The sequence below is a fragment of the Trachinotus anak genome, unplaced genomic scaffold (genome assembly GCF_046630095.1).
Source record: "Trachinotus anak isolate AG129_WGS33_773 ecotype Australia unplaced genomic scaffold, CSIRO_AGI_Tana_v1 ptg000003l, whole genome shotgun sequence".
Taxonomy (NCBI): domain Eukaryota; kingdom Metazoa; phylum Chordata; class Actinopteri; order Carangiformes; family Carangidae; genus Trachinotus; species Trachinotus anak.
The window spans coordinates 23,453,798-23,479,664 of record NW_027273854.1 but is presented as its reverse complement, the minus strand read 5'-3'; the positions used below and the strand labels follow the sequence as shown (position 1 = coordinate 23,479,664).

The 25,867-nt window shown below is 40.3% G+C and overlaps 1 protein-coding gene across 2 annotated transcripts; it reads left to right on the top strand.

The window, feature by feature from the left end:
• The first annotated feature begins 8,501 nt into the window (after positions 1-8,501).
• pih1d1 (PIH1 domain containing 1) lies at positions 8,502-20,786 on the top strand. Of its 2 annotated transcripts, none has more exons than XM_071474716.1 (11): positions 8,502-8,611; positions 10,250-10,332; positions 11,915-11,972; positions 12,173-12,361; positions 16,747-16,808; positions 17,403-17,484; positions 17,573-17,669; positions 18,157-18,183; positions 18,418-18,496; positions 19,812-19,955; positions 20,376-20,786. In XM_071474716.1, exons 2-11 carry the CDS (start codon positions 10,252-10,254, stop codon positions 20,409-20,411), a joined length of 855 nt encoding a protein of 284 aa, XP_071330817.1. In that variant the 5' UTR covers positions 8,502-8,611; positions 10,250-10,251; the 3' UTR covers positions 20,412-20,786. The 2 variants fall into 2 exon arrangements, with proteins under 2 accessions (XP_071330817.1, XP_071330816.1); XM_071474715.1 differs by lacking the exon at positions 8,502-8,611 and adding an exon at positions 8,664-8,976.
• The last annotated feature ends 5,081 nt before the right edge of the window (positions 20,787-25,867 follow it).

The following is a 25,867-nucleotide window of genomic DNA, read 5'->3' as shown; positions in this document are numbered from 1 at the left end:
TCACCGCTGTATAAGCGAAAAAATTGGACAAACATAGTTTCTGTTTTCAAAGACCAAATGAGTTGTTGCTTTTAACCAGCAGGAGGCAGCACTGCACTTCCTGTGCCTAGTCTGCCAGAAATTAGAAGAAGAAATGGGAGAAATCTTGACAATGCAGACTGAGCGTATTCCTTGACACGCTCCAAACCGATTTGCCCAAGATACTTGATACTCTCTAAATATATCTCTACGGGCTAGGTTTTCAGGCATTGTCGATAAAGTCAGCTTATGCGATCTGAGAACCAGCTGAATGAGTGTGAATGAGCACGTGCTTCCATTTACGCACAGGCCATCAGTTGAGTAAGCGGTCCTTCAGTGTGACCCAGGACATGCTGCTAAAAGAATGTGGCCACATGTGGCTCAGACCACCTCCGAATGTGGTCTGAGTGACTGGATCTCAGTGCATCCTTTGTGCGTTTTGGGTGCATTCACATCTGTACTTAGAGCTGTCCACTTATGATCAAATCACCCAAGATGCATGTATCAACTGGGTTTGTGTCCCAGCCATCTCTGCTGAGTGCAGGGAGATGACGCAGTTAGTGATGATAACAACAAGCTCACAGAAGTAGCAAAGAAAAGCAGCACACCAGAACTGAAACTTTCTCACACAGGAGGGCCAATTACTCAGGTCAAGATCCAACAGTTTACCTAAACCTGAAGGTTAATACTCACTCATGCAACACATATGTTTTGAATAGAGAGAACAGGTGGTTTAACAAAGGAGTGAAGAAGGCCATTTACGTTAAAGTAAAGAAACTAACAAAGAAAGAGGTCTACAACACCACTTACCCCCCACCTTCAGTGCTGTCCTCTCATCTCTTTCCAGGAGATTTAACAGCCACTAACCCGTAAGAACCCACTGTGACACAGGTGTCACTGCGACTTTATATGTCCTGCAAACTTTCTCACACAGCTTATCCTTATCTTTATCCTTGACTTTACCTCATTAGGCCCCAAAGTGACATGTTCGTAACTTCCTGGTGCAGTCACATGACACTCTGTGAATTTGGGTACCCATAACACCATTTTCAAGATAGCCGTGTGCAGGGTAAACACACCTGACCAAATCATCTAATTTCAAACATCTTATTTTTGGTAACTAAAGGTATGTTTCAACTGATTTATCAATTCTGATACTTAAATAAGATGTCAAATATTACATTTAACATGTTCTGACAACATTTCCTGAAGAAATTGATATAAAACAAGTTATGACAACATAGACGTGGAAAATATGATGTGACGTATTTGTTACAATAAGAAAAATGTTCAATTCAAAGCACATTTAAACAAATATAACAATGTTAAATTTATAAAATTATTAATAATATATGTTACAAAACAATTTTTGAATATCTGTAAGTAAAACAAACACGATTTTTCAATGCTCCTAATTCAATGTAATTCTATAAATTTTTTTGTAGTATGGCAAACGCTACAGTATTCAGAATGCACTAGATGTCATCTTTGGAGATGACAGTGACTTTGAGGGATGTGAAGATAGCTCAGATGAAGACTCTGAAGACCCAGATTACACCCCCAGCGAAAAAGACATGGTGATTCAGACAGTGAATCAAATGATTTAGATGAAGTACCACAAACAAACATGAACCCAGGGCAGCAAAACTGACCAAAGAACTAACAGAGGAACTGTACAAGAAACTGTAAAAGAAACTGTCCAAGGGACTGACCAAGGAACTGGCCAAGGAAAAAAACAATTTTCTTGGAGAAAAAAACCTTTTGAAGCCCCTGAGTGCACATTCAAAGGCCAAAGTGTCACGCCTCCAGATGATATCCAGATGATCTTTCTACTCCCCTGGAGTATTTCAGAAAGTTCATAACACCAGAAATGCTTGAGTCACTGAAGGAGCAAACAAATTTGTACAGTGTACAAAAATCAGAACATCACAACAACATTAACACCACTGTTAAAGAACTGGAAATACTGATTGGCCTCTACCTGCGAATGGGTCTTTGCCAACTACTGGGAAATCGTGCATACTGGGAAAATAACACAAGGTGTCCCATCGTGGCTGACAACATCTGACAACATCATCTGGAGACACTTTGGCCTTTGAATGTGCACTGAGGGGCTTCAAAAGGTTTTTTTCTCCAAGAAATTTTTTTTTTCCTTGGCCAGTTCCTTGGTCGGTCCCTTGGTCAGTCCCTGACCATGTCACACAACCGTTTTCAGTTTGCACATTTTTTGTTGTAAAACCAATCAGACAAATATTTTTTTGTTAAACTTGAACATTAAAGTTAGAATGTTATTGTATCTTATGGAAATGTAAATAAAAATACAAATATATGTTACTGAGCAAAAAAAACTGTCAAGCTGATTTATTTTCAAATAAGGAATACATTTACTATAAGCACCCAGTGTGACATATATGTAACTTGCCAGATCTTTGCCAGTAGGGGTCAGAATTTAAAAATCAAATTAGAAATGTGTTCTGTGTGGTCCATTTGGTCTGTTTTATATTCCCCATAATTTTCCTTTAAGGTGAAATGGGTCCGGGTTCTTATGGGATAACACACACACACACACACACACACACGCACTACCTGGATCTCCTATCAGTCAGTCAGAGCTGAAGAAGTCTCTTGTGAAATGTCTTCATGTATCTACAACAAAGGCCAGTTCAATCCGATTCAACCCTTCTTGGATAATCATGACCTAGATGACTGAGAATCATCAAAGACACTATCAGTAGTAACAGTTTAGTTAGCGTTGACATTTTATATTTTTACAAAGCACTTATAAGTAGAAGATAGGCACTCCTATGGGTGGATGCACCACTAGTGTATGTTATGCGAATTTGGGATGATGGAGAGGGCTTAATGTTTTTGATATGCTGAATTTTTCATGCTCTGTAAAGAAGCTATTGAATCCTTATGCCTGTCTATGTTTATAGAAACATAGACAAAAAGTGAGTATGAGATACGATTGCAATTTTCTGGATTTGAACGTCTTAAAGATTGAACTTTCATCTCTTGGAAACCCACATATTTAAACAATCTTGCATGGAAATAATGATAGAACACATTGTCTACAGCCAAATACAAAGACACACCTTGTATGGACTGTAGGTATTTAGACAGAGCAATTCATTCCTCAGTAATGAGGCTCTGTTGTGAGATGAAGACCCCCGGGCTTGTAACCCCCGTGCTAGAAGTACAACTGCATGTTCACACACTCAATTACAAGATCTTGGCAAGCATTTCAAAGAGCCCAGACCAAAAGTATTTGGAGAGTTACACTGTTTGTGTTCTTGAAGCTCTGTGCTTCAGCATGTTCATTTTATTATAAAGTGGGAATGTGGGAGATTTAAATTTGCTATCACTCATTTGGGAGATGCTTTCATCCAAAGTGTCTTACAAGTGAGGGACAACGCTAAAGCTCCAGTACAGAAGGCAGAGGCTCATTGTCAGGAGAGCCAAACCATGCAAATGTTTGGACCCCCCCAAGGGCAAAGGGGACAATTATAAACCCCCTAAACCCCCCATAAAGACACTATACAGTGCTGCTGCACTGAAACCCCTCTGATGACGTGCTGTAGTTAGCTTCTATCTATATGCCTGCATGTGAGGTGTTTAGGGCACATCTGAAAGTTGTAGCATCTCCCTATGGTCTACATGGGGAGGCTGGGGGTGAGGGGGTCTTGGCTGGGCTTCTTTAGTAGCCCATCAAAATCTCGGATTGCCACTGGCAGTAGGAGACTGTGGAGTAAGCAGTATTAGTAGTACTACCACTGTTACTAAACCTGTTCAGTAAGACAAAGTGCACAGAGATCAAGTTAGGAAGTGCACACTGAGGGTGAGTTAGGCAATTAAGAGATGCAGTGAGAGGTGGTGCTTGTGGAAAACTTGAGTCTTCACAAGATCTTGAAATTAGAGAGGGATGCACCTGCTCTGATGGCACTGATAGCTTCTCCACCATCGGGGAACCACAGAGGAGAACAGTCTGGACTGGGATTGCCTTGTGTATGGGGATAGCAATGCCAGACGATGTTTTTTGGGGGAACATAGTGGCTGAGACGGAGCGTAACTCTGTATGATTGAGTGCAAGTAGACGAGTGCAGACCCACAAGTCACTCTATGGGCAAGCAACAGTGACTACGATTTGATTTAGGCAGCCATGGGTTGCCAGTGGAGGTTGTGTGTTTAGGGTCATGAGCTATTTCTTTTTTTCTCCACACTCTCCTCTTTGCTTTCCTGATTTTTGTTTCATCGGCCAAGTGAACGTTGTTGCAGAACTCTCTTGGATTCTTGCCGTATGTTTTTGTGAAATACATCCTGGTGTTTTTGTTTTTAAAGCTTACCATGGGTTTGCAGCTTGTGGTGAATCCTCTGATGTCATGGTCATTGACTGAAACATGTGCGCTGACAATCTAGAGAGTATTCTTGATTTCCTGTTCCTTCTTCTCCATTTTATTCTTCACCATTTTATTTTCCAGTCATTCACAATCCTTACTTACATCTCGGCCTACAGTGGAGATTCTTTGCCATTTTACTGATATATTTTTGCTTTGTTTTCAGCCTGTTTATTCTCTTCTTCACTTGCAGGTTCACCTCTTTACTCCTCATATTGACGGACGACTTAACCTCAATCTAAATAGTAATTCACAACTCTAAACCACTTGTACACGAACAATGAAACAACACACAGCTGCTCAATAAAAATTTCATGGACAAGTATTAAATTACTTTTTAAATTTTGGAATTTGGGTACTTGTGTTTGTTTAAAGAGCCACACAGTTCTTTCTTGATGTAAACCCACTCAAATTAAAGACGTTTAGTATGCATTTTTAATAGAGCCCCTAAAGTCCCTACATTTTCACGTTTCATTCTACGACATTAAGTATGTCAGTAAATACCCAAGTTGTGATTTCTATAAGCATTTACATCCTTTATAAAAGGCTGGTTGCTAACTAGTGGCTAAATGAGATTGCAGAGGTTGTTAGGGACATTAAATGTTGTCAGAACAGAAATCCCATCTGCTCACCAGTCCACCTTCACAGCCTTGTTGTGTTTACACTCATGCTTTTGTAAACTATTACTAACTTTGTAAGAGGAAAGGTTTTGTAGAAGAGGTAAGAGCTACATCAAACTACGAGTTGGAAGTTTAGTGTTGGGGACTTTGAAGTCATGATGGTGGTGTAGTTTGTTGATCTTCTAACTTAAGCTTTTTACTTCCAGTGGTTGTATTTAGGCTTGACAAATTGTAGAGGTGGTGTTCATTTTTGAAGATTATCCTGCTGAACAAAATGCATATATCTAATAAACGTTTGTTTGTCACAGAGCTTATTTTCTGCAGTAATCCAAAAGCCCATGTAAAAATCTTGGCTTTTTGTTGAATGAACCAGTGTGACAATAACATCTGGGCCGAACTGATGCTTGCAGAGCCTGAAAAGCAAAAATTGGATCAGTTGTCCAAATACTAAAAGCCTGGACTGTAAGCAACTCTTGCTGAGTTCTTGCCAACTCCATGTGTGGACATGGAGTTGCACTTCAAGCAGATGGATTATATCAGGCTCACAACAGGCCTTACTACTGAGGAATTAATTGTTCTGTCTGAAAAGAGACAGGAACAGTCACAAAACCCCTTTTTTGCCACACACTGCAGTAGAAAGCTGTTCAAAATAAGCACATTATCCCAAGTCATATTAGAGATGGTTGCAGAGTCAAGTGCCTCAAGCAAGCGGAGGCTGGACCCCCGGCAAATGCTGGGGGTAAAGGTTCGGGCACTGTAGGGTCACATGAAGGTCAAGTGAATGACCACCCCCAGCAGGTCAAAGTGTTCACTTATCCTATGATATTTCACTATCAACTAGACGGATTGGTTTAGTTTTGAGATGCATGTTAAGCATTGTCATGTGAGTGCATGTCATAGCATGGTGATGTTAGCACTTAGCTCAATGCAGAGCTGTTAGCATGGCTGCAGACGCTTAAGATGGAATTACACTTCTCCAAGCTGCGCATATTCATATGCATTTGTTCCCATAGCTGTTTCTCTTGTACTTGTATGTGCAACCTTTATAACAATCAATCTGGAAAGTCCCTAAATTCTGTTCTTCTGTTGTCAATATGCTCTAACACTGGTCCCAACTGTTGGCAACCAGTTTTGGCAAAATGGATGGCTTCTGACACTTGACTTTACATGACCCTATGTTTTCTGCCTGTGAGACCACACACACACAATGCTAACTCACATGCAAGCTAACAGTGCAGCTATACATGGCAGAAATTGGAGGGAACCATGAAGGATTGGCACCACACGATCAGCAGAGAGCAGCACCGCTTGTGAAAAGACAGGCCATCTAACTCTTGAGCTGATGCCCGCACAGAAAACAAATATGCAAGTAAGAGAAAGTGAAAGGATCATGAAAACAATACAGGAATATGATTTAAGCGCTTTTACTTTCTCCAGATCTTAAAACCATTTTAGTGCCAGCACAGCTGCGTCCTCTGTGTGTGATCCTGCAGTTGTTCTCCTTTAAGCATAACACACACACTGGGCTTGGCTGGCCCAGCACAAGCCTGGTCATGTGAGCTGGCTCCTGTGCTTTTGGTCGCACAGTGTAGTCGAGTTACAAGAATGAAGATTAAAAAAACAAACAAGTCTCTTCATTATTGCGCTTTCAACTACCCATATCCTCCTTGTCTTATTAGTTGTAATATATTTAATTCATATAGGTTTTCTTGTTACTCAGATATCTAATAACTGAAGTTGTAGGTATCCACAAGCAAAACATTATTCATTATGTTCAGTATGTTTTTCTCTCTATTTCTTATTGAAAAAATATGCTCATTGTTCTGTGGGTAAAGACAGAAAAACAATCACAGACTCATTTCCAGTATTGGAAAATAGTGGTAATTTGGTGGAAATTATGAGAGATTTAGATCATAGAGCCTTCATGTAATTTCATATTCAACTGACATACCAGTATCAGAAAGATATCAATAATACAATAAAATACCTCACAGCAAGAATGTTCTAGGTTCGAACTTGCAGCCCAGCCAGGGCCTCCCAGTGTGGAGCTTGCACATTCTCCCTGTGGGCTTCCTCTGGGTACACTCCCATAGCCAAGGACATGCAGTTTTATGGGCAACTCTACCTTGCCTGTAGGTGTGAATGGTTGTTTGTCTTTATATGTCAGCACTGTGGTAGACTGTTGCAATGTAACAGACTGCTGCTCTCACTGTGAGCAGCCTGTCAAGGGTTTACCCCACCTCACCTAGTGGCAGCTTGGAATGGGCCTGGCCCCCCTATGACCCTCAAAGGATAAGCAGTATAGCTGATGGATGGATGGATGCTTCCTTTTTTAAAATACAGTGCTGTGCACATTGATTATTAATCCAGTGTTCCTCCCACATCTTTGGTGGAATACTTCCAGGTGCTTTGCTACTGCTATTTAATTATCACAAACAACATACACTAATCAGCCACAACATTTAAGACAGTTACTATACTATACTAATAATACTGCCTTAATGAGTACATGTTGATTTGCCATTTTAGCTGGGAAGCATGGTGTTTTTTTCCCTTGGTATATACAGAACAACCAATAAATGAGCTTCATCTTGATCGGCTACAGCATTACAATGCTACTTACACATTGATGCATCCATATTAACAATCTAATAATGTCATAAAAAAACAACATACAGTATAACTCACAGCAACCAACTGTTTTGCTGCTAATAATTCTGAGGCAGTAGTAAAATATAATTTTTAATGCAGGGCATTTACTTTTATGGGAGCACTTATACTATTATATTGATACTTATTGTTCTTATTGTATCCAATTATATTTTCGCTTTAGTGGTAAATATTCCCAAATAGATTTTCAGTTAAATTAGACAAAATACAAACCAGTTGATATACAGACTTGTGCTTTAGACTGGAGTGTGTGTTATGCTTGGAGGAGAAATGCAGGGTCACATACAGAGGACGCAGTTGCGCTCGCCCTAAAATGGTTTTAAGATCTGGAGAAAGTAAAAGCTCTTAAATCATATTCCTGTATCGTTTTCATTATCCTTTCACTTTCTCTTGCTTGCATATTTGTTGTCTGTGCAGGCATCAGCTGAAGTGTTAGGTAGCCTGTCTTTTCACATGCAGTGCCTGGAGTATTTAGACTGTTTATACACACATATTTAGGTATGTATGGTGAATGTTAGTGAATGAATAAATGTTAATGTGAATGTTAAGGTGGGAATATCGGAGAAGACACTAGGAAAAGGAGGAACTTTAAGTACTGGTGTCTATCAGTGTATAGTCAATATAAGTTGTAGACCATTCACTTTGAAGTATGACTTAATTTGAGTGCTTGCATTATTTCTGAAATGCTACAGATTGAGATGCTAAGGAGGGAATGTAATGTAAGGAAGTACAGATATTTAAGATTATTTGACGATGAAATTGTCCAGTTTCTTTCTTAGCAAAACTAGGTTATCAGTCAGTTTGGAGTTTGGACGCTTTTATTCTGAAGGATTCAAATCGGAAGTAGTGTTGTTGCTACGTTGAACGTCGGCGCGACATCTCACAGCAGTTACCGGCACGAGTGGAAAGGTAAACAAATGTCTGTTTACTTGTTTTGAGAAGTGAGAGGAGCGAGGCAGTAAACACGCAGTGCAGACAACAGAGAGGGCAATTATTTCATGTAGAAAACAAAGATCGAAGAGAGTCGGCTGGTAATATTGCCTGTAAGCTAAAGCTAAGCTAACCTAGCTAGACGGGAAACAGCATGGACATGAGACATGTAACCAAGACGACGACCTCCTTCATAACTTTTACCAGACCAGTGCCCCTCGTCCTAAGGAAAGAAACTGAGAGTGCATACTTCAAAACCTCAAGCAGCCAGACCTCTCACAGAGAGGGCACCTTAGGACTAATGTCGCTGCCTCCGCAGGTGTTTCTCTGAATGAAATCATTATGTAAGGCGGCATGCAGAGTTTGGTGATGTCTGAAGTTATTTGTTTGTATTCGTGTTGAATTTAAGCCTGGGTTTATTAAATGCTACCTAGAAATAACTTGACAGGCCACAAGTTATTAGCTAATATCACGATAAGTATCAGTCCTGGTGCTGAGTTAATGTTCGCTAGTCCATGAAAAACAATTTGTTGTTATTTTGTCATGACATACAAACATGTGTCCAGCTGGTTTACAGTAGGTGCTACACGTCTATTAATGGGGTCGGTTAAAAACACGTAACAAAACAAACGATTGTGGTGTGTGATCTATATTCTGATGACGAGTTGAAGTTAGACATTGAGTTGAAATTTTTTGTCACAAGTAGTGATGTCAGTCATGGAGGTGACCAAGAACCCGATGGTCACTCTGACAGTGACCATGGGAGGACAATCATGTCTGCTTCACTCCACCAATCAGGCCTGTATGATAGAGTAGCCAGACGGAAGCCACTCCTCAGTAAAAGGCACATGACAGCCCGCCTGGAGTCAAAAGGCACCTGAAGGACTCTCAGACCATGAGAAACAAAATTGTCTGGTCTCTGGAAACAAAGATGGAACTCTTCGGCCTGAATGCCAAGCGTCATGTCTGGAGGAAACCAGGCACCGCTCATCACCTGGCCAATACCATCCCTACAGTGAAGCATGGTGGTGGCAGCATCATGCTGTGGGGATGTTTTTCAGCAGGAGGAACTGGGAGACTAGTCAGGGTCGAGGGAAAGATGAATGCAGCAATGTACAGAGACATCCTTGATGAGAACCTGCTCCAGAGTGCTCTGGACCTCGGACTGGTGCGAAGGTTCATCTTCCAACAGGACAACAACCCTAAGCACACAGCCAAGATAACAAAGAACTGGCTTCAGGACAACTCTGTGAATGTCCTTGAGTGGCCAGAGCCCAGACTTGAACCTGATTGAACATCTCTGGAGAGATGTGAAAATGGCTGTGCACCGACGCTCCCCATCCAACCTGATGGAGCTTGAGAGGTTCTGCAAAGAAGAATGGGAGAAACTGCCCAAACATAGGTGTGCCGAGCTTGTAGCATCATACTCAATAAGACTTGAGGCTGTAATTGCTGCCAAAGGTGCTTCAACAAAGCATTGAGCAAAGACTGTGAATACTTAGGAACATGTTCTATTTTTGTTTTTTATTTTTAATACATTTGCAAATGTTTCAACTAATCACTAATTATTTCTTATTTTAATGTTGGATTATTGACTGCCTTTCGTTTTGCCCATAGCCATGACAACGGACCCCTCACTCCTCAACTCTGAACTGGAGTTGCAGCAGCAAGAGGAGCTGTATCAACAGCTGCTGCTACAGGTAATGTTGCTTTAAAGTGACCTGGGTTAAAGCCAGACTATGTAAATTGTGCTCAACAGCGGTCACTGTGACCAAGCAAAAGTAGAGAACAGATGTAAAGTTAGCAAAGTGACTCATTAATGTCAGTTACACAGCACTGTCATTAGCAAAACATTAGCTAACATCAGCCACCACAAGATCCTGGTCATACTGGACCATGGAGGATTGTAGCAGCAAAACCCTTGAGTGTATAGAATTCAGCAATAATTCATTTATTGCTTATGAATTACCTTTTCAGTTTGCAAGAGCTGAAATCTTTTATTTCTTCTTTCAAAAGTTATTTAGCCTTAGAACAGGGTAGGGAAAGAATAGTCTGACATTGGAACATCGGACATCAGAAATATTTTTGTCTGCCTTTTTTCCCACGGATAGGGGCTAGATAGAAAGATTGATGCCACTCTAGTGTCTGTACAATAAACATGTAGTTGAGCAAGCAGTTTAGCTTGGCTTAGCTGAAAAACCGGAAATAGGGAAACAGCTGGTCTTTTTCAGTCTAGCAGTAACTGTTCACCTTTTCATGGGGGGTTATTTGCCAGACTGTTTATTTGCAGGGACTGGTAACTTTCTGGAGTCAAGGGATAGTACTGCTCAACGCCTGTAAAATAGGGACTTTTTTGGATTGAATAAATGAGGTATAATGTGTTAATTAATAACTTTTAAAGGTGCTGGTAGGCAGATATTGTTACCTTTGGACAGAGCTAGACTTGTCGTTTCCCTGTGTTACTGCTCTTTAAATTAAGCTAAGCTAACTGGCTGTAGCTTGCATTTTACCGCATACAAAGACAGGATGGTGTTATCAATCTCTTCATCTAACTTTTAGCAAGAGACGAAATAGGTGCATTTCATGAAACTGCTATCATTACTATTATCTATCTTCCATAAAACGATTTTCTCTCTTCAACTTTGGTAAGATTATCTACATAATCACCTAAAGGCTGTGCTGTCATGTCTGCACAGGCTAATTTCTGTGACTGTGTTTATATGCGTGTATTTTACAATGGATTATTAAGTCAACTACCACCACAAATAGGATCTAAATCTTTGGGAGATAAGTGGTTACATGTGTTTCTGGGTTTTGTTTGGCCTGTTCTGTGTCTTTCCAAACCCCATTTGACCGGAGTGTGGGCAGAATTATGTCTGAAAAATTCCCCTTCATATGAACACTGCTGGCAAAATAGCCAATGGTATCATACTGTGTATGATAGTGTACATAGTGTGTTACTTTTTTGTACTCTACTGGACTCCTGTGAGAGATTTCCTAAGGAATGTGAGAGTGAAGAAAATGATGTTGCAACATGCCGCTGAGCTCAGTGTTTCACATCCCTTCCAACCACAGATGACCTCTAGTTTGTCCTGTCAGCACTGTTCCATTTGTAAAACATTTGTCATGACCTCTTCTTCTTTGCGTTTTAGCTTTTTCAGTGTTTCATGCTTTGTGTGTCTGATACTCAATAATTTTATTGTACAGTAGTTTTTCTTCTGATGTCACTGAATGTGTGTAAAACTCAGGGGGTCTGAAATAAACTACTGCTTATCTTTTTAGACAATGGGAAAGATGCAGACGGAAAATCCAGACTCTAAAGTAATTCGACCACAACCTGGTAAGTGTCTCCACAATACTAGTTGCATCAAACATTAATGCTGGACAGCGTAATTTGGAAGACATTGCCACAGTTTGGTCATAGATATGATTTATTAGGCTTTTTTTGTCTTCTCTCTTCTTTCTCTTTTTACTTGTTATTGTTTTTTTTTTTTTTAATTTTTGCCTTCTCTTTATCTTCTCCTTTCTCTGCCCTCCCAGGCATGTGTGTGAAGACGGTCTCAGAGCCAGACAAGCAGAAGGTTTTCATCAACATCTGTCAGTCAAACTCAGTGCCAGCTCCTCCAGAACTCTCAAGAGAGGAGCTTGTGGAGCTGCTCCAATCAGAAGATCCCAGCGGCTACAGAGTTCCCATGAGTCTTGGGGAGCCACACACAGAAGTAGACAACAGTATGTAACTAAAGCCAAAGATGATACTGTTTTCATAGGCAGGTGCAGATATTATCTTAGTTCATTTTGTGGCAATTTAATTCATAGTTTGATTGTTATTCCTGTGTAATTTAAAGGTTAGTTGTGTGAATGTGCATGCAGGCAGCTTCTTTATTATTGACCCTTAGAGTCATCGTTGCATTTCAGCATTGCATCTCATGCAGAACAGACGTTTAGACCTGTGTTCCTTCAGGGTCTAAATGTTTCTGCAAAGTTAGAGTTTCACTACAGAATGTTTAAAATGTGTCTAACATCAAATCACTACAAATTATGTAGATTATAGCATATTTTTCACAGTGGTTTAATTGGTAGCTGCATTAAATAAACAACCATAGCTGGAGGACGTGAGAGCTTTTGACGTCACACTTCTCTGTTTAGACTTGTGTGCTCGGTTAGACACTGCAGACACATAACCCCTGGCACAGAGGAGAGTTCTTTGGTAAGAGGGTCATGTGAAAGCATAGCTCTCCATAGTCCCACAATAATCTTTGGAATTGGTGCTCCTAGAGAGTTCTGCACCACTGCAAGCCTGTAGGCTGGATTTACTTTGGGTTCAGTCTGGTTTGTGTAAGGCTTTTCAGTCTGATTTCCAATATATAAAATGAAAAGTAGAAAATTAGAAAAGTTTCTAAAATGCACTTTTTCATTTGTCAGATCAAATGAAGATTTTCTATAGAAAATTAGAAAATTAGAGACTCTGGACAAGTGTCCTTGCTTGTTTCAGACCAACGCAGTTGTCGTTTTCCTGTCCAGTGGGAAGAACTACCCAGTATTAGTTCCTATTCTTAGCAGTGTTTGGTGAGTGTATGTGTAACTGCAATACATTGATGTCAATTTCCTGTCAGTCTCTACAAGTTTGACTTGAGGATGGACAAACCTTTATTGAAATATGTAACCCAGAGTGTTTGTTGCAGAGGAGTGTTAATGTCCTGAGTTCAGATAAGAGGATCTGCAGGGGACAGCTGATGCTGCTTCCTGTGACATAAATTGTGATTTTCTAAAAACTGACAACTGCTGTCTGCTCCCTCTAATCTCTTCATTTTCTCTCTCCTCATAAAACATTACTTAGCAGAGCGTATGTATGGGAAGCGCTGGCTAAGGCCTCAGTTATACTGACTAGCGGACACATACACAGACAGATGCGAACACCATGTAAATGAAGTTGTTTTCCTCTTGGTGTCTGCCTGGAGGATTAGTTCCATACATGCACAGTAGATGGTCGTCTACGTATTTTGTGCATGCACACTATGAATCAAACCAAAATCGCTGCTATGTCTGCTGTACTTGTTCTTTTAAGGATTCATTGTAGAGGTGAGTGTAGCGGTGAACCTCCTCACACAGCCTCTCTTCAAACTCAGTGTCCATGTTTGTTCTCCAGTTGGTGCCTTTGTAACATAGTGGCCACAGGACAAATCGGCGGGTACATCAACACCAGAGTTTTGCTACACCCTCCAATAACAAAATGTAGGTCAAAAGGGCCCTGGCTGATGCAGAAGGTATAAAACTAGTCTTAAGCCAATGTTATACTTTCTGCATCTTTGAGTATCACTTTACCAAACCAGCACCAGACCAGTTTTTTGACCCTAGCCAGCCCTGCTACTTGTCCTGGTAGGCTGTGTGCCTGAAGTAGATTAGTATTGCCATCCACTGTTCACTGTTTACCTGTGGCCATATCCTCTGACATAGCGGCTGATCTTAGGGTGTAGCCATCGTTGTTATTCTTGTTAGTGCCAGTAACATGAGGATGAAAGAGCCTGAGAAAAGCCCAGCCAGGATGTTTGTGTTAGATGTGTTGGCACTGATTAACTGACTCTGGTCCCTTACCCATGAGGGGTAATAATGAAATGTACAGTAGGCTCACTTCACTGACCCACCGGTAGGCTCGTCACTGCAGTGAGCAGGGATTTGGCCTCCTTTGGCCTTCATCCTACTGGAAAAGGTGCTGCCATTTTATCTAAAAATACAGCTGGGTTCAACTTGGGTTTGACATTAGGGACTTAGTGTTTGGCAGGTCACAGGGGATTATAGAGCCTGTTAGATTTATAGGTAGTGAGGTTTTGGAGCCCACTAGCTTAGTAAAAATGTCCAGCCAGGGAAGTTCTCAGTTACAGTGTGTCAGATCACTACCTTTTCAAATTTGAAGTGATACGACGCCTGTCCTCATAACATTGGTATCAATGTATTCACCACTCAGCACATTGGTCCATCAGAGAGAGAGAGATAAGCAGATAGCTGGACCCTGTTTTCTCCTCCCGGTCCTCTCTTTTCACTCAGGCTCTCTGTGCTTGACCAGGCTGTTAGTAATCCATTCCAGATGTTTTGGATTTATATCTTTGTCCTCCAGGATTCTCAGGCTCCTTGTATCTCTCTCTCTTCCTCTCTGTGTTTTGTGTCATTCTTGGAGTCTGTCCAGGTCTTCATGGTGGAGAGTAACGTGGTAATTGGACGTTGCTAATTGTCCTCCCAGATCATATTCCTCATTAATGTTTACAACCTATAATGTTGTCAGTTTGATTGTCCACACTCTAAATCTACTTTGTTGCTCTATTCTGTTCACATGAGATCTATTGCATGTTTGTCAAAGTTTTTCTTTGTCTGATTTGAGGGTCTAAGGACAGAGGGTTTCATAAGGCTGTGCAGATTGTTAAGCCCTTTTTTAGGCAAATTTGTGATTTGTGATATTGGGTGATATGAATAAAATTTGAATTGACTGACAGTTGAGTGAGCAAAACACCTGGATTTACAAGGAATAATACAGGAGACATGTTGGTCAAAAGAGAAATATGGATTTTAAACGGCAAAGATCGGCTGCTGATGCATTTATGAAAAAACATTTTATAGGACATTTACATCATAAAGTCCTTTTTGCATTAATGTGCATTATGCAGCTTTGATGGATTCTAATCAGCCTCCAATAATCTGCATTGAAGGGCTGTAAAAACTGTAGGCCCACCCCCCCATGCCAAAACACGAGCTAGCCAATGCTAACTCTCATAGCCAATATAGGAAATGTACCATGGCTATCAAGCTATACATTTGTGTATGTAAATGGGCACACACAATGTTTTCATGAGTTGGTGACTACGCACAAAGTGCACTGACGAAAAAAGCACAAGTGGCCCATGACTGAATTGATCTGACAAATGAAAAATATAGTTTTAGAAAAATGAAATCTGTTTTCCAATTTCCTGTTCAATCATTTTTTGCAGCACTGTACAGACCTGGTCTTAAAAGTAAACAGGAAGCTCATGCCGGACGCTGGTTAGTTTAGTCTGTGACTGTGTAAGAGTACACACACACACACACACACACACACACACACACACACACACACACACACACACACACACACACAGGATCATCTTAGTGTCAATTTTTCCGTTAAGACAGACTGTGGCATGTTGTGTAGGCTGCAAACATAAGTGTTTGAAGTACTTTTGTAATCAGGAAATGATCACATATGGATCTCCTCAGCCAAGCATGTAAGGTTGTGTTGAACAGATGATTTTACCTCCAGTCCTCTAGGTTTATATTAACTTCTAGGTTTTTATGCCTGTGTACCAGCGACAGTCAGAGCTGGAGGCATATTGTTTTCTGATGTCTGTCCCTCCCATTCTCCTGGACACAATATCTCAGTAATGCCTTGAAGGAACTTATTCAAATAATTACAAAAGTTCACTTGGACTCAAGCTGAACTGATTAGATTTTGAAGGTCAAAGGTATATCTCAAGAGCTCCTCAAGGGAATTCCTTCAAATTTTGTAAAAACACTCACTTGGACTATTTGATGTATTGTTTTACTTGGCAGCTGAAACGCCACAGTTTGAGTATTTGTTTGGTCCCACATTTTCCTTTAAGGTATGTGTGGCAGAAATTCTCTGCTGTTAGTGAGGAATGAAATAGAGACTTCTGCCGGCCGACAAGGTTTTTTATTTTCTTTGCAAAGAAAAGGTCAATCTACATGCGAGCGGTCAGGATGAAGAAAGACCCCGAGTATGGGGAGACCTAAACATTTATACCTGAGGAAACGCCCCTCAAGAGTGTATCAAAAGGGCCTTTGATCATGTTTCCCTTTGGCACCTTTCCTGTCTGCTGCAGGGACCGGCACCAATTAATTTGTTTGACCTGTGTCCTCATTTTCCCTCAACAGTCACTGTGTCCTCAAAGCCACCACTCCTTTGTAAATATTTTACTATTTTAAAACTTCTGTTTTAAAAACAGAAGTTTATCAAATTCAACCTCTTCTACTTTGTGTAAAATGTGTTTAGTAGATTGTATTTCTCTCTCTCTCTCTCTCTCTCTCTCTCTCTCTCTTTCTCTCTCTCTCCCTCTCTCTCTTTGTTTCAGGCTCTCAGGGCTGCACAGCTTATGATGTGGTCATTAACCAGGAGTTCTTCCAGAGCTGCCAGGTGAGTTTGTGTCTCACTCCTTTGGCGCATTTTCTTAGTCCTTTATTTTAACAGGCAGTCTCACTGAGCTCATGATTTCAAGAGAGCTGTGTGCTGGTATAAACATATACAGTTCAAACATGGATAAACTGGTAAACTCTTTTAAAATCATCAAGTGAAATGAGATTGTAGTTTCAAAGGTTTGCAGCTCATGTTTGTAGGTAGCATAGTACCTGAAACCAGTTCTGTTTGAACATGTAATACAGCAATGTTAAAATATCCTGTGACCTGACATTGTAATACTGTATTTATCTGAGAAATTATAACTTATTTCCATTAAAGGGAATTTTCTGGGGTTTTTTTGGTAGGAAAAACTGAAATATACTAAATTTAACAATTAAAAAAAATGAAAACACTGCACTGTATGTTGTACCTCTGAATTATCTGTGTTGCTCTAATTATCTATAATTATCTTCACTTGACCAACAGAAGGTGGCTCGGTGTCAGTCGTGTTCTGTTAAACCTGCCTTTGGAGGCACCATGACGACAAACTAAAACAATTAAAAGCCTTCACATGTCTTTGTATGAATTTATATATATGTTTGTCTCTTGTAGAAAGATCCCTTGTTCCAGCAGTTTGTTATTCTGGTGTCTTTAGAGGGTTTGGAGAACAAATACAATCTAGAGCTAAGTAGAGGTAAGTGTGTGTTAGCATATGCGTGTGTGAGTGCAATGTTTCTTAGGATTGATAGCAGCTTTTGAGTCTCTTTTGTGTGTTTCTGCAGACTGGAAGGTTCTGAAGAACAGAAAGTTTTTGGGTTCTGTTAGTGAGCAGAACATTCGGACCAAGAGCAGGCCAGTGATCCAAGAGCTGCAGCCTCAGTACGTCTGTCTGGATCCACTCATGAACAGAAAACAGGGTTCTTCTTTTCTCCAAACAGTCCTTCCATTTATGATCAGAATGTAAACATTTAACACATGGTTTAATTAATCTATCTGTCAACAAGTCTAACAACTCTTAAGGTTGGTGTATAAATAGATATTGAATTACTTAAAAGGAAAACACTATTTTAACTGTATAAGAGATCTTAATGGGAGAAGTTATAATTGCTGACAAACACTGTACATTATTCATTCATTATGTCCATGCCTGCCTGTTGTGGAGATCTAAAAGGTCAACAACAATGTGGAGACTATCTTTGGGAATATCAATAAGTGTGAGAATTAAAGCTAAGAGCTGATTATGTTGCTAATATTCTGACTTACAGAAAAAAAGAAAAAATAATAGGAAGATGTGGATTTTTCCATTGAGTTTGAATTTGTGGGGTTTTTTTTTCCTGATGCAAAAATCTTCTCTCTTTTCTTACAGGGAAAGCTACACTGATACGGCAAAAAGGTAAATCTCTTCTGATCTGCCCTGTATGGTTCTTATTCAAAGTCACAGTAACTTGTCTCACACCGTTTTATCTTCTCTCACTTTATTTCTGAACATCTGTTTCTCATTGCTGCTTTTGCTTTCTCATTGGACTTTTTACTCTACACCCTCTTCCTCTCATATTTCTCTGGTTTCTCACCCTTGCCTCATTCATTATTCACTTCTTTCTTTCCGGTCACCAATCACCTTCTCCAGACCAGAGTTTACTTTGTTTGTGGAGCCTCCTGCTGGTGACCCTGAGTACCTCATTGCAGAAATAAAGCTACCTGGGGTGGTGAGACAAGCACATTCATACACATTCATACACACTGCGTAAAACACTCATGTCTCTTCTCTTTTCTTCTCCTCTACCCTGTTTCTTCATCTCCCTCAAATACAAATCGGATCCATTTAAACTTACTGTCCTGTCTGGGAAATATAACTTACCAACCATAATTGGACAACAAGACATGCAGCCAAAGAGACTTTGGACTTTTTTCTGAAGTTCAGAGTTCCCCTGAAGAAATAAATGTTTATTTGTTGTTAATGTTTCATTAAATAGGACACAATCTGTCAAAGAGCTTATACAACCTGGTACTAAGGCTTAAAATGTGAAGTAGCTGTTAGCTGCTAAGGCTCAATGCCGAATAATCATTGTATGATATTGTGTGTGTATATATATATATATATGCTTCAGGCTTTTAGCATCATATCATGTAGGATACCATCAAGTGCATGTTTAAGACAACTCACAGTTTTAGTGTGCGCATTAACATGCTCACTACTGCTGATAAAACCTGTCGGTGACAGTTATACTTTCATTCATCAAAATCCGCAGTCGACCAGAAATTCCTTTTTTTTTCTCCCTCTGTGTGAAATCAAACCAATAAAAAAAATAAATGCAAATTTGAAATGGTCACTGAGTTGTTGTTGTAAGCTGCAGACGTATGTGCTGTGCAAGAATGAAAGCATGGCAGATGGAGCCACAGTAACTGATACGCAGAGGAGGTTGTTGTGTTAACAGTAGGATATCCACCCAAGATTATTCTTTTTTTTAAGCGACCATCCCGAAAAATTAATATTCTTTTCCTCATCTGTTTACATCTACTGTCTATTTTCTTCCTGGTTATCTCCAATCCTGTGTACAGCCCAGAGGAATGAGGCAGGTGCTGGCAAAAGAGTTAGTAAAAAAAAAACCAAAACAATTTATTATGTCAGTGTGGTGAAATGGGGGAGAGATGGGCGAGGATGACCAGCTCATCAAAAAAAAAAAAAAAAACAATAACCAAAAAAAATTGTACCGGTTTTTCACACATCAAAGATGGCAACCCCAGTTAACAGGAAAAGTGTCTTAGGTAATTTATTACTGTACTTAAATTCCCTACTGAGTTGAAGTAATGTTCCAGATAAAAACGATTCATTCATACATGATTATAAACTTACTTTCAGTTCAGATGAAGCCTTATTGTAGCCTACACTGTATTGATCTGTGTAAAAATGTAGTGATATGTTATGTCATGAAATCATACACACTACAAGTGTACACAACACAGACAAAAGCTCAGTGTAGTACAATCTCAGCTGGGGGTGTGTGTGTGTGTCCTGTGCAGCCATCGTCTCGCTCTCTGGTTCTGGACGTTGGAGAAGACCGGCTGGTGCTGACAGCCCGGCCCTCGCTCTTCCATCTCGACATCTTCCACCCCTTCCTCATCGATCAGGAGAGCAGTGTGGCACAGTACAACAAGAGCACAGAGGTACTAAACACATGTATGCACAAACTATACACTGCACACAAACGGTCACAAACTGTTGGACAGCAGTGTCCAGTGAGATGTGGATAAACACGTGGATACTATCACTTGAACAGCCTTGAGCTAAATTGCACAAAATATACCTCCACTGGGCATAAAACACTAAACAGCCAAAGAGGGAAGGACGCACAGTGACACAAAATCTATGCCAAATCTACACACATGACAGGAGCACATTGTATCAAACACCAAGGATGGAAGATAACACTTATATACTGAAGCACTAACACACTGAAAACACCACCACCAATGAACATGGGTATGATTGTGTGTAAACTGTGTACATATAGTAAATAATGCTTCTAATGTGCTAAACATTAAACTAACACACTGTACACTTTGTTTCTGTTTTATTTTCCTCAGATCCTGACAGTCACTATGCCTGTGGCCTCATCATGAAACTGAAAAAGTTTTTTTTTTTTTTTTCCAAAATGATGCTGTGTTAATAAAAGAGTTAGTTTTTTTTTTTAAGTCAAATCTCTGTTTCATTTGATTCATGACTTAAATCCCAGTTCACCAGACATCTGAGCAGATTAAAACAGCAGCAGGTCCTAAAGTCGACGGAATGTTTTTCTTCATGCAGGAACAGATTTTTGGTTGGTGCAAATTCAGACTAAAGGAATTCATGGCACAAAGTTGACCAGGCCTGTTTCTGTCTGAGGCATTAGATGCACTTTACATTTGAAGCAAATCTTTAAGTGCTACAGATAAAATATCATTAAAAAAAAAAGACAAATAAAATGTAGCATAAAATGGACAAAGATAAAATATCATCCAGTATAGTTAGTTCATATTTGTAACTCCTGCTAAAAAGAAATGTTTTAAGTCCTTTTTTAAAACATTCGATGGTCTGTCGTGCTCTCAGATGGTCAGGGAGAACATTCCACAGACGAGGGGCAGCAGAACAGAACGCTTGATCACCCATGGATTAAGACTTGTACCCCCTCAAAAGTGGTGAAAATATCAGTTTGGGGCAGTTGAAACATTTATATGTACTATTTCCCAGTAATTGTAAATATTATATTTCTCATATACCTGGATCTTGTATTACGATTTCAGACACCCCTAAAGTGGACCATACCATTTCTAAACCTTGATGTCAGCTGCACATTTTGTCTGTCTACCTCACTCCCATCACTGGCTCCATCCTCAAGTCTATTCTCCTGTGCATCACACAAGCAAATTGAGAAACTGTAGGTAAATGTAAGTTGCAGTAGGTAACTATCTGACTTGTTTAATACGCTTTACTTTCTTACCTTCAGAGTTTCTGAATTAGATTGTGTCAAGTGTCTACACATGAACGTAGATAGCTAGTTTCTAACTTGCGTAAGTTACAGTTTAGCTAATGAATGTTAGCTAGTTTCTAACTTTAGCCTTAATTTACAGACTACCTGACAATTTTTCAGTGTTTGCTTTTCATTTCATTTCCAATGCAAAATACCATATATTATTTAATTTTAACAAACACTGGTGCTCAGTCATGAGCAGTGAGACGATGGAGGATTAGTTGTGGTACAGATATGTTTTGACATCCTTTTTGATATTAGCTTTTCTAATAGGAACCCATTCAGGAGGTTTACCTTGTTGGGTAATTGAGCAATATTAAAATCCATGTGTGCTGAAGCCTAAGTAATTAGCAGTAAAGTAATTAAGCACATTTACTACAACTGCAGTGCTTAAGTATTGTCACACCGTGGTGAGGTCAAGTTGGGTTTTTGTCCTGTCTCCATGTCTTGTCTTGTCATTTCCTGTTTTATTTTGAAAAAGTAACTCTCCTCTGATTGTCTGAGTGTTTCCACCTATCCTTTGTTACCATGTGTATGAGTCTGCGCCTCCCTTTGTCTTGTGCCAGTGTGTCGTCTTTGTCTGTATCTGCATGCGATCACCCTAGCTTACCACAGTCTCGTCACAAGCCTGTACCCAGTACCATTTGGTTTTAGTTCAGGTGCCTCCTCGATGAGTGATTTTCTGTTATTAGTCTCATAGTCTAGTGCCTCCAGTTTTCACGAGAGGTTTTTGTTTGTTCGATTTCTTTTGTTATTTTTTTGCCTGCTTCTGATACTCGGTCTCGGAGGATTTGAGTCAGATTCGAAAATAAAGACTTTGAAACTATCCTGCATCTGTGTCCTGAGTCCTAGCCTGGTTGTGACAAGTATAACTTTTTGGTACTTGAGTATTTCCATTTTATACTATTCTATATTTCCACTCCACTACATTTCAGAGGGAAATATTGTACTTTGTACTCTGCTATATTTATTTTTACAGAGAAGCAAGATACTGAAAGGACTGTAATACGTGATGCACCTATGCTGTATCGGGTTTCCTTTCACCCTGGAGAAAAAGCTTGAACCCCCTGATTGTCATTTTAAAATTCACACTCAAATTTTGTTTGCCAAACAAACAGGCTCTTTGGAGTCAAAGGTCACAGCAGATGCAACCAAGAAAGATCAAGTCTTTCTTGTTAACGCATGGGGTTAAATGTGGCCTCTAACGCTAACTGGAATGTAAGCAATGTCTTCAGTAAATACCTTTGACCATAGTTGTGCCTTAGTAGGGGAATATTTTAATTCTGTTATAATGCAGAGCTGTGTCTGTGAACTGGATAGCTCACCTTTTATGGAAAAAACAAATGAGTGGAGCAGTCACTTCTCTATTTTTGGATCTACTCTGTTTATCTCTCTCTCTGTAACTCCCCCCCCTTTCTCCTCTTTTATCTCTCTCTTCCTCCTGTTGCATGAGAATCCACATCAGTTTGGCTCACTCCGCTCTCACATTTCTTCCTTTAAGTTGTGTGGTGAAGTGGGTGTGTCCATAAGAAAAAGTGCCATCATTTTTCTATGGGTGCCACTGGGGGGAAATTAGTCATAGTGACCAACACAGGGGTGAAAGTAAGCCAGTACAGTCCGGTGCTGCGTACCACTAAAAGATTCAGTGGAGGTGCGCAGTACCAGGAAGAGGGGAGAGCAGCTGTCTGCTAAAGCCCAAATTCAGAACCAGTCACGGCCGCACTTTAGGCCAGAAAATAGATCTGCTAGCAGTATGCAGTCTTGATCATCACTTTCTTTTTATAAATTGCTTTTAACTCGTTCGGAATTGCTTCTGAACCGTCCGTGCTGTGTTTTGGTCCATGTTGGACGGAGCCTTGTCCTGACACCTCCCTCTCTTCCTCAGGGGTTTTGCCTTACTCCTCTCCCCCCCTCCCCTGGGAGAGAGTCCGGTGGTCTCCTCTGAGCCTTCCAGACGTGCAACACTACGTTTAATCTCATTCCATTTATTGCAAAATGTCCCAAATAAATTCAATAGCAGAATAAGCAGCTGTGTTTCATGTTATTTCGCAGAGAACAGCTGGAACAACCTGTGTGTGAGCTAACGATCAGGCATTTCACTCTCAGCAGTACGTGACTGCACATGCGCGTCTAAATGTTCATTATTCAAAAATGTTTCATACACGCCAGAACCCTAAAAATTAAAACAAACATTTTACCATATACATTGTCAAGTGTTTCTAATTTCTGTTTACTCCATACAGGTACAGTAAAATATTGAAATGTTTTGTTTGGTTTTTGACTTTGCTTTTTTAAAATGCATGAAGTGAGGAGAGGCAAACAATATGAAGCAAAGAAGGTTTTGGTAATAGTACCGGCAAGAATTTAAAACTGCTTTCACCTCTGGCTGTAAGCATGTTTATGTCTGCTGCAAAGTTGTGCATGTTAACATGGGAGTCTATGGGGATTGACTTGTTTTGGAGTCGGCCTCAAATGGCCATTTGAAGAACTGCAGGTTTTAGAGCTGTTGTGTTGGCTCCATTTTCCAGCCTTGCAGGTTGCCACTTGTGCTAAACCCACTGCACACTACCTGTGCATCACTTCACAGTAAACTGACAAAATTAGCAACTAGAGTTGGTGAACATAAAGCACCATTTAGCAGCTACAGACACAGGCATTTTCCTGAGGAGCTGTTGGAGACCAGAACAGAACCAGTGTTTGACCTTCAACCATCAGGTGGCCAGAAAATGTTGATTAGTGTCTGCCGGATGTGTCAGCAGAAAAGTCTTCACTAATATATAGACTGATATAAACTTTGGTGACAAAGTGTTCTTCTTATGTTGGTGTTGTGTTCACATTTTGTTTGGCCATCAAAATGAATTAACTCTGGTTTACATGTGTTGTGGCATTTGTATCATGTCTTCGGAGATATACCTAATCATTTTAATGACGAGAGTTAGATAAGAAGATTGACGCTCTCATGTTTGTAATGTAAATACGATGCAGCCACCAGCAGCCAGTTAGCTTTGCTTAGCACAAAAACTACAAGCTGGGAAAAAAGCTAGCTGTATAACAGCATTCTTAAGCTCACTAATCATCACATTTTATTTCACTTGTTTGATGGATACAAAAACTTCTGTAAAAACTGGTGAATTTTGTTATTTTTTATGATTCAAAAATAAGTTAGATGAGAAGGTTGATACCACCCTGATGCCTTCACTATAAACATGAAGCTACAGCCAGCCAGTTAGCTTAGCTTAGCATGCTTGGAAACACCTAGCCTGACTCTGTCTGAAAAGAAACTAAATTTGCCAACCTTTTTTTGTAAAGACTAAGCAAATGAAACAAAATGTGTTTGTTACTACCTTTGACCAGAGCAAGCTTAGCTGTCCCCCCTGTTTCAAAACGTAGTGCTAAGCTTAACATAAACTGTTCAGACATGACAGAGACATCTGCTAAGGCTAGGGTGACCAGATGTCCCCGTTTTCCAGGGACAGTCCCCATTTTTGGTGGACTGTCTGCGGCTGTCCCCAGAAATGTCCCCGTTTTTAACTGTGAATTAAAATCAGGCGAGAGAAATACAGGCAGCAGAGCAGACCGGCAGACGTCTAGCATTGTGCCTGTTTTGCCCAACAGAGGGGGCTAGCTGCTAGCTATACCAGCTTCACAAATGAAGCTAAAACCAGTCCAATCACATTTTTCTTTTTCTTTCTTTTTTTTTTTTTTGGTTGTATCTGGGCAGAAAAAAGGTTAGCTGGCTCAGTCATTGTTTAGGAGTTCATAACCAGGCAGTAAACTAACAAAAACAAACACACCCTCTTAAGACTTACAGTTTGTTTGTGTTTTGTGTATTTGCACGTGTTTTCTTAAGTTGCAGTGTGTTGAGCTCTCAGGGCCACCGTACTGTTCCCATTTGTTTTTATTATTTCATTAATAAAGACATTGGATATTTCAATTTTATATTGACTGTTGAACTGGGCATGTCCCCAGTTTTCATGCCAGAAATCTGGTCACCTCAGCTACGGCTCATGCTTCAACAGCCTGGACTTGCTTTATTTTCACACTGCAACTCACGTCTTAAAGTTGCTTTCATTACTCAAAGACAAATAACTGCTGTCTTTTCACAGCCTGCCTCTCCTCCCCCCTCCACCTCTCCTCTGCCAGCTCTGTCTCCCTCCATCTGTCACACCCTCCCTCTCCCTTTTGTCATGCCCCTCTCCACCTGGCCTGTGGCACCCCCCATTTGTCCAGTGAGGTCATCCCTCTGTTCTCCCTAATCCTGCGAGGTGCTCATCTTTCTGCCTCCGCTTAATCCGCCTGTGGCCCACAGCCTTGACACCACACACACACACACACACACACACACACACAAATCTGCACATTTGTGCACATGGACTCACAGTTATTCTTGTATTGTACACTTGGACACTCAGTAATTCTCACCGCATGCATACACACATAGTGATTCAGATAGCACGCACACACACACACACAATGTCCCTCCACCTCTCTGTATAAAACTCCCTCTGTTTCTATACAATAGCCATTCTCTTTCCTGTCTCTGTCCCTCTGTCTGTCTCTTGTTGGTGA

Coding starts and splice junctions, on each gene's coding strand:
- pih1d1 (XM_071474715.1), top strand. Junction 11,973..12,172: donor AGTAATTCGACCACAACCTG/GTAAGTGTCTCC, acceptor CTGCCCTCCCAG/GCATGTGTGTGAAGACGGTC. Junction 17,670..18,156: donor ATCCAAGAGCTGCAGCCTCA/GTACGTCTGTCT, acceptor CTTTTCTTACAG/GGAAAGCTACACTGATACGG.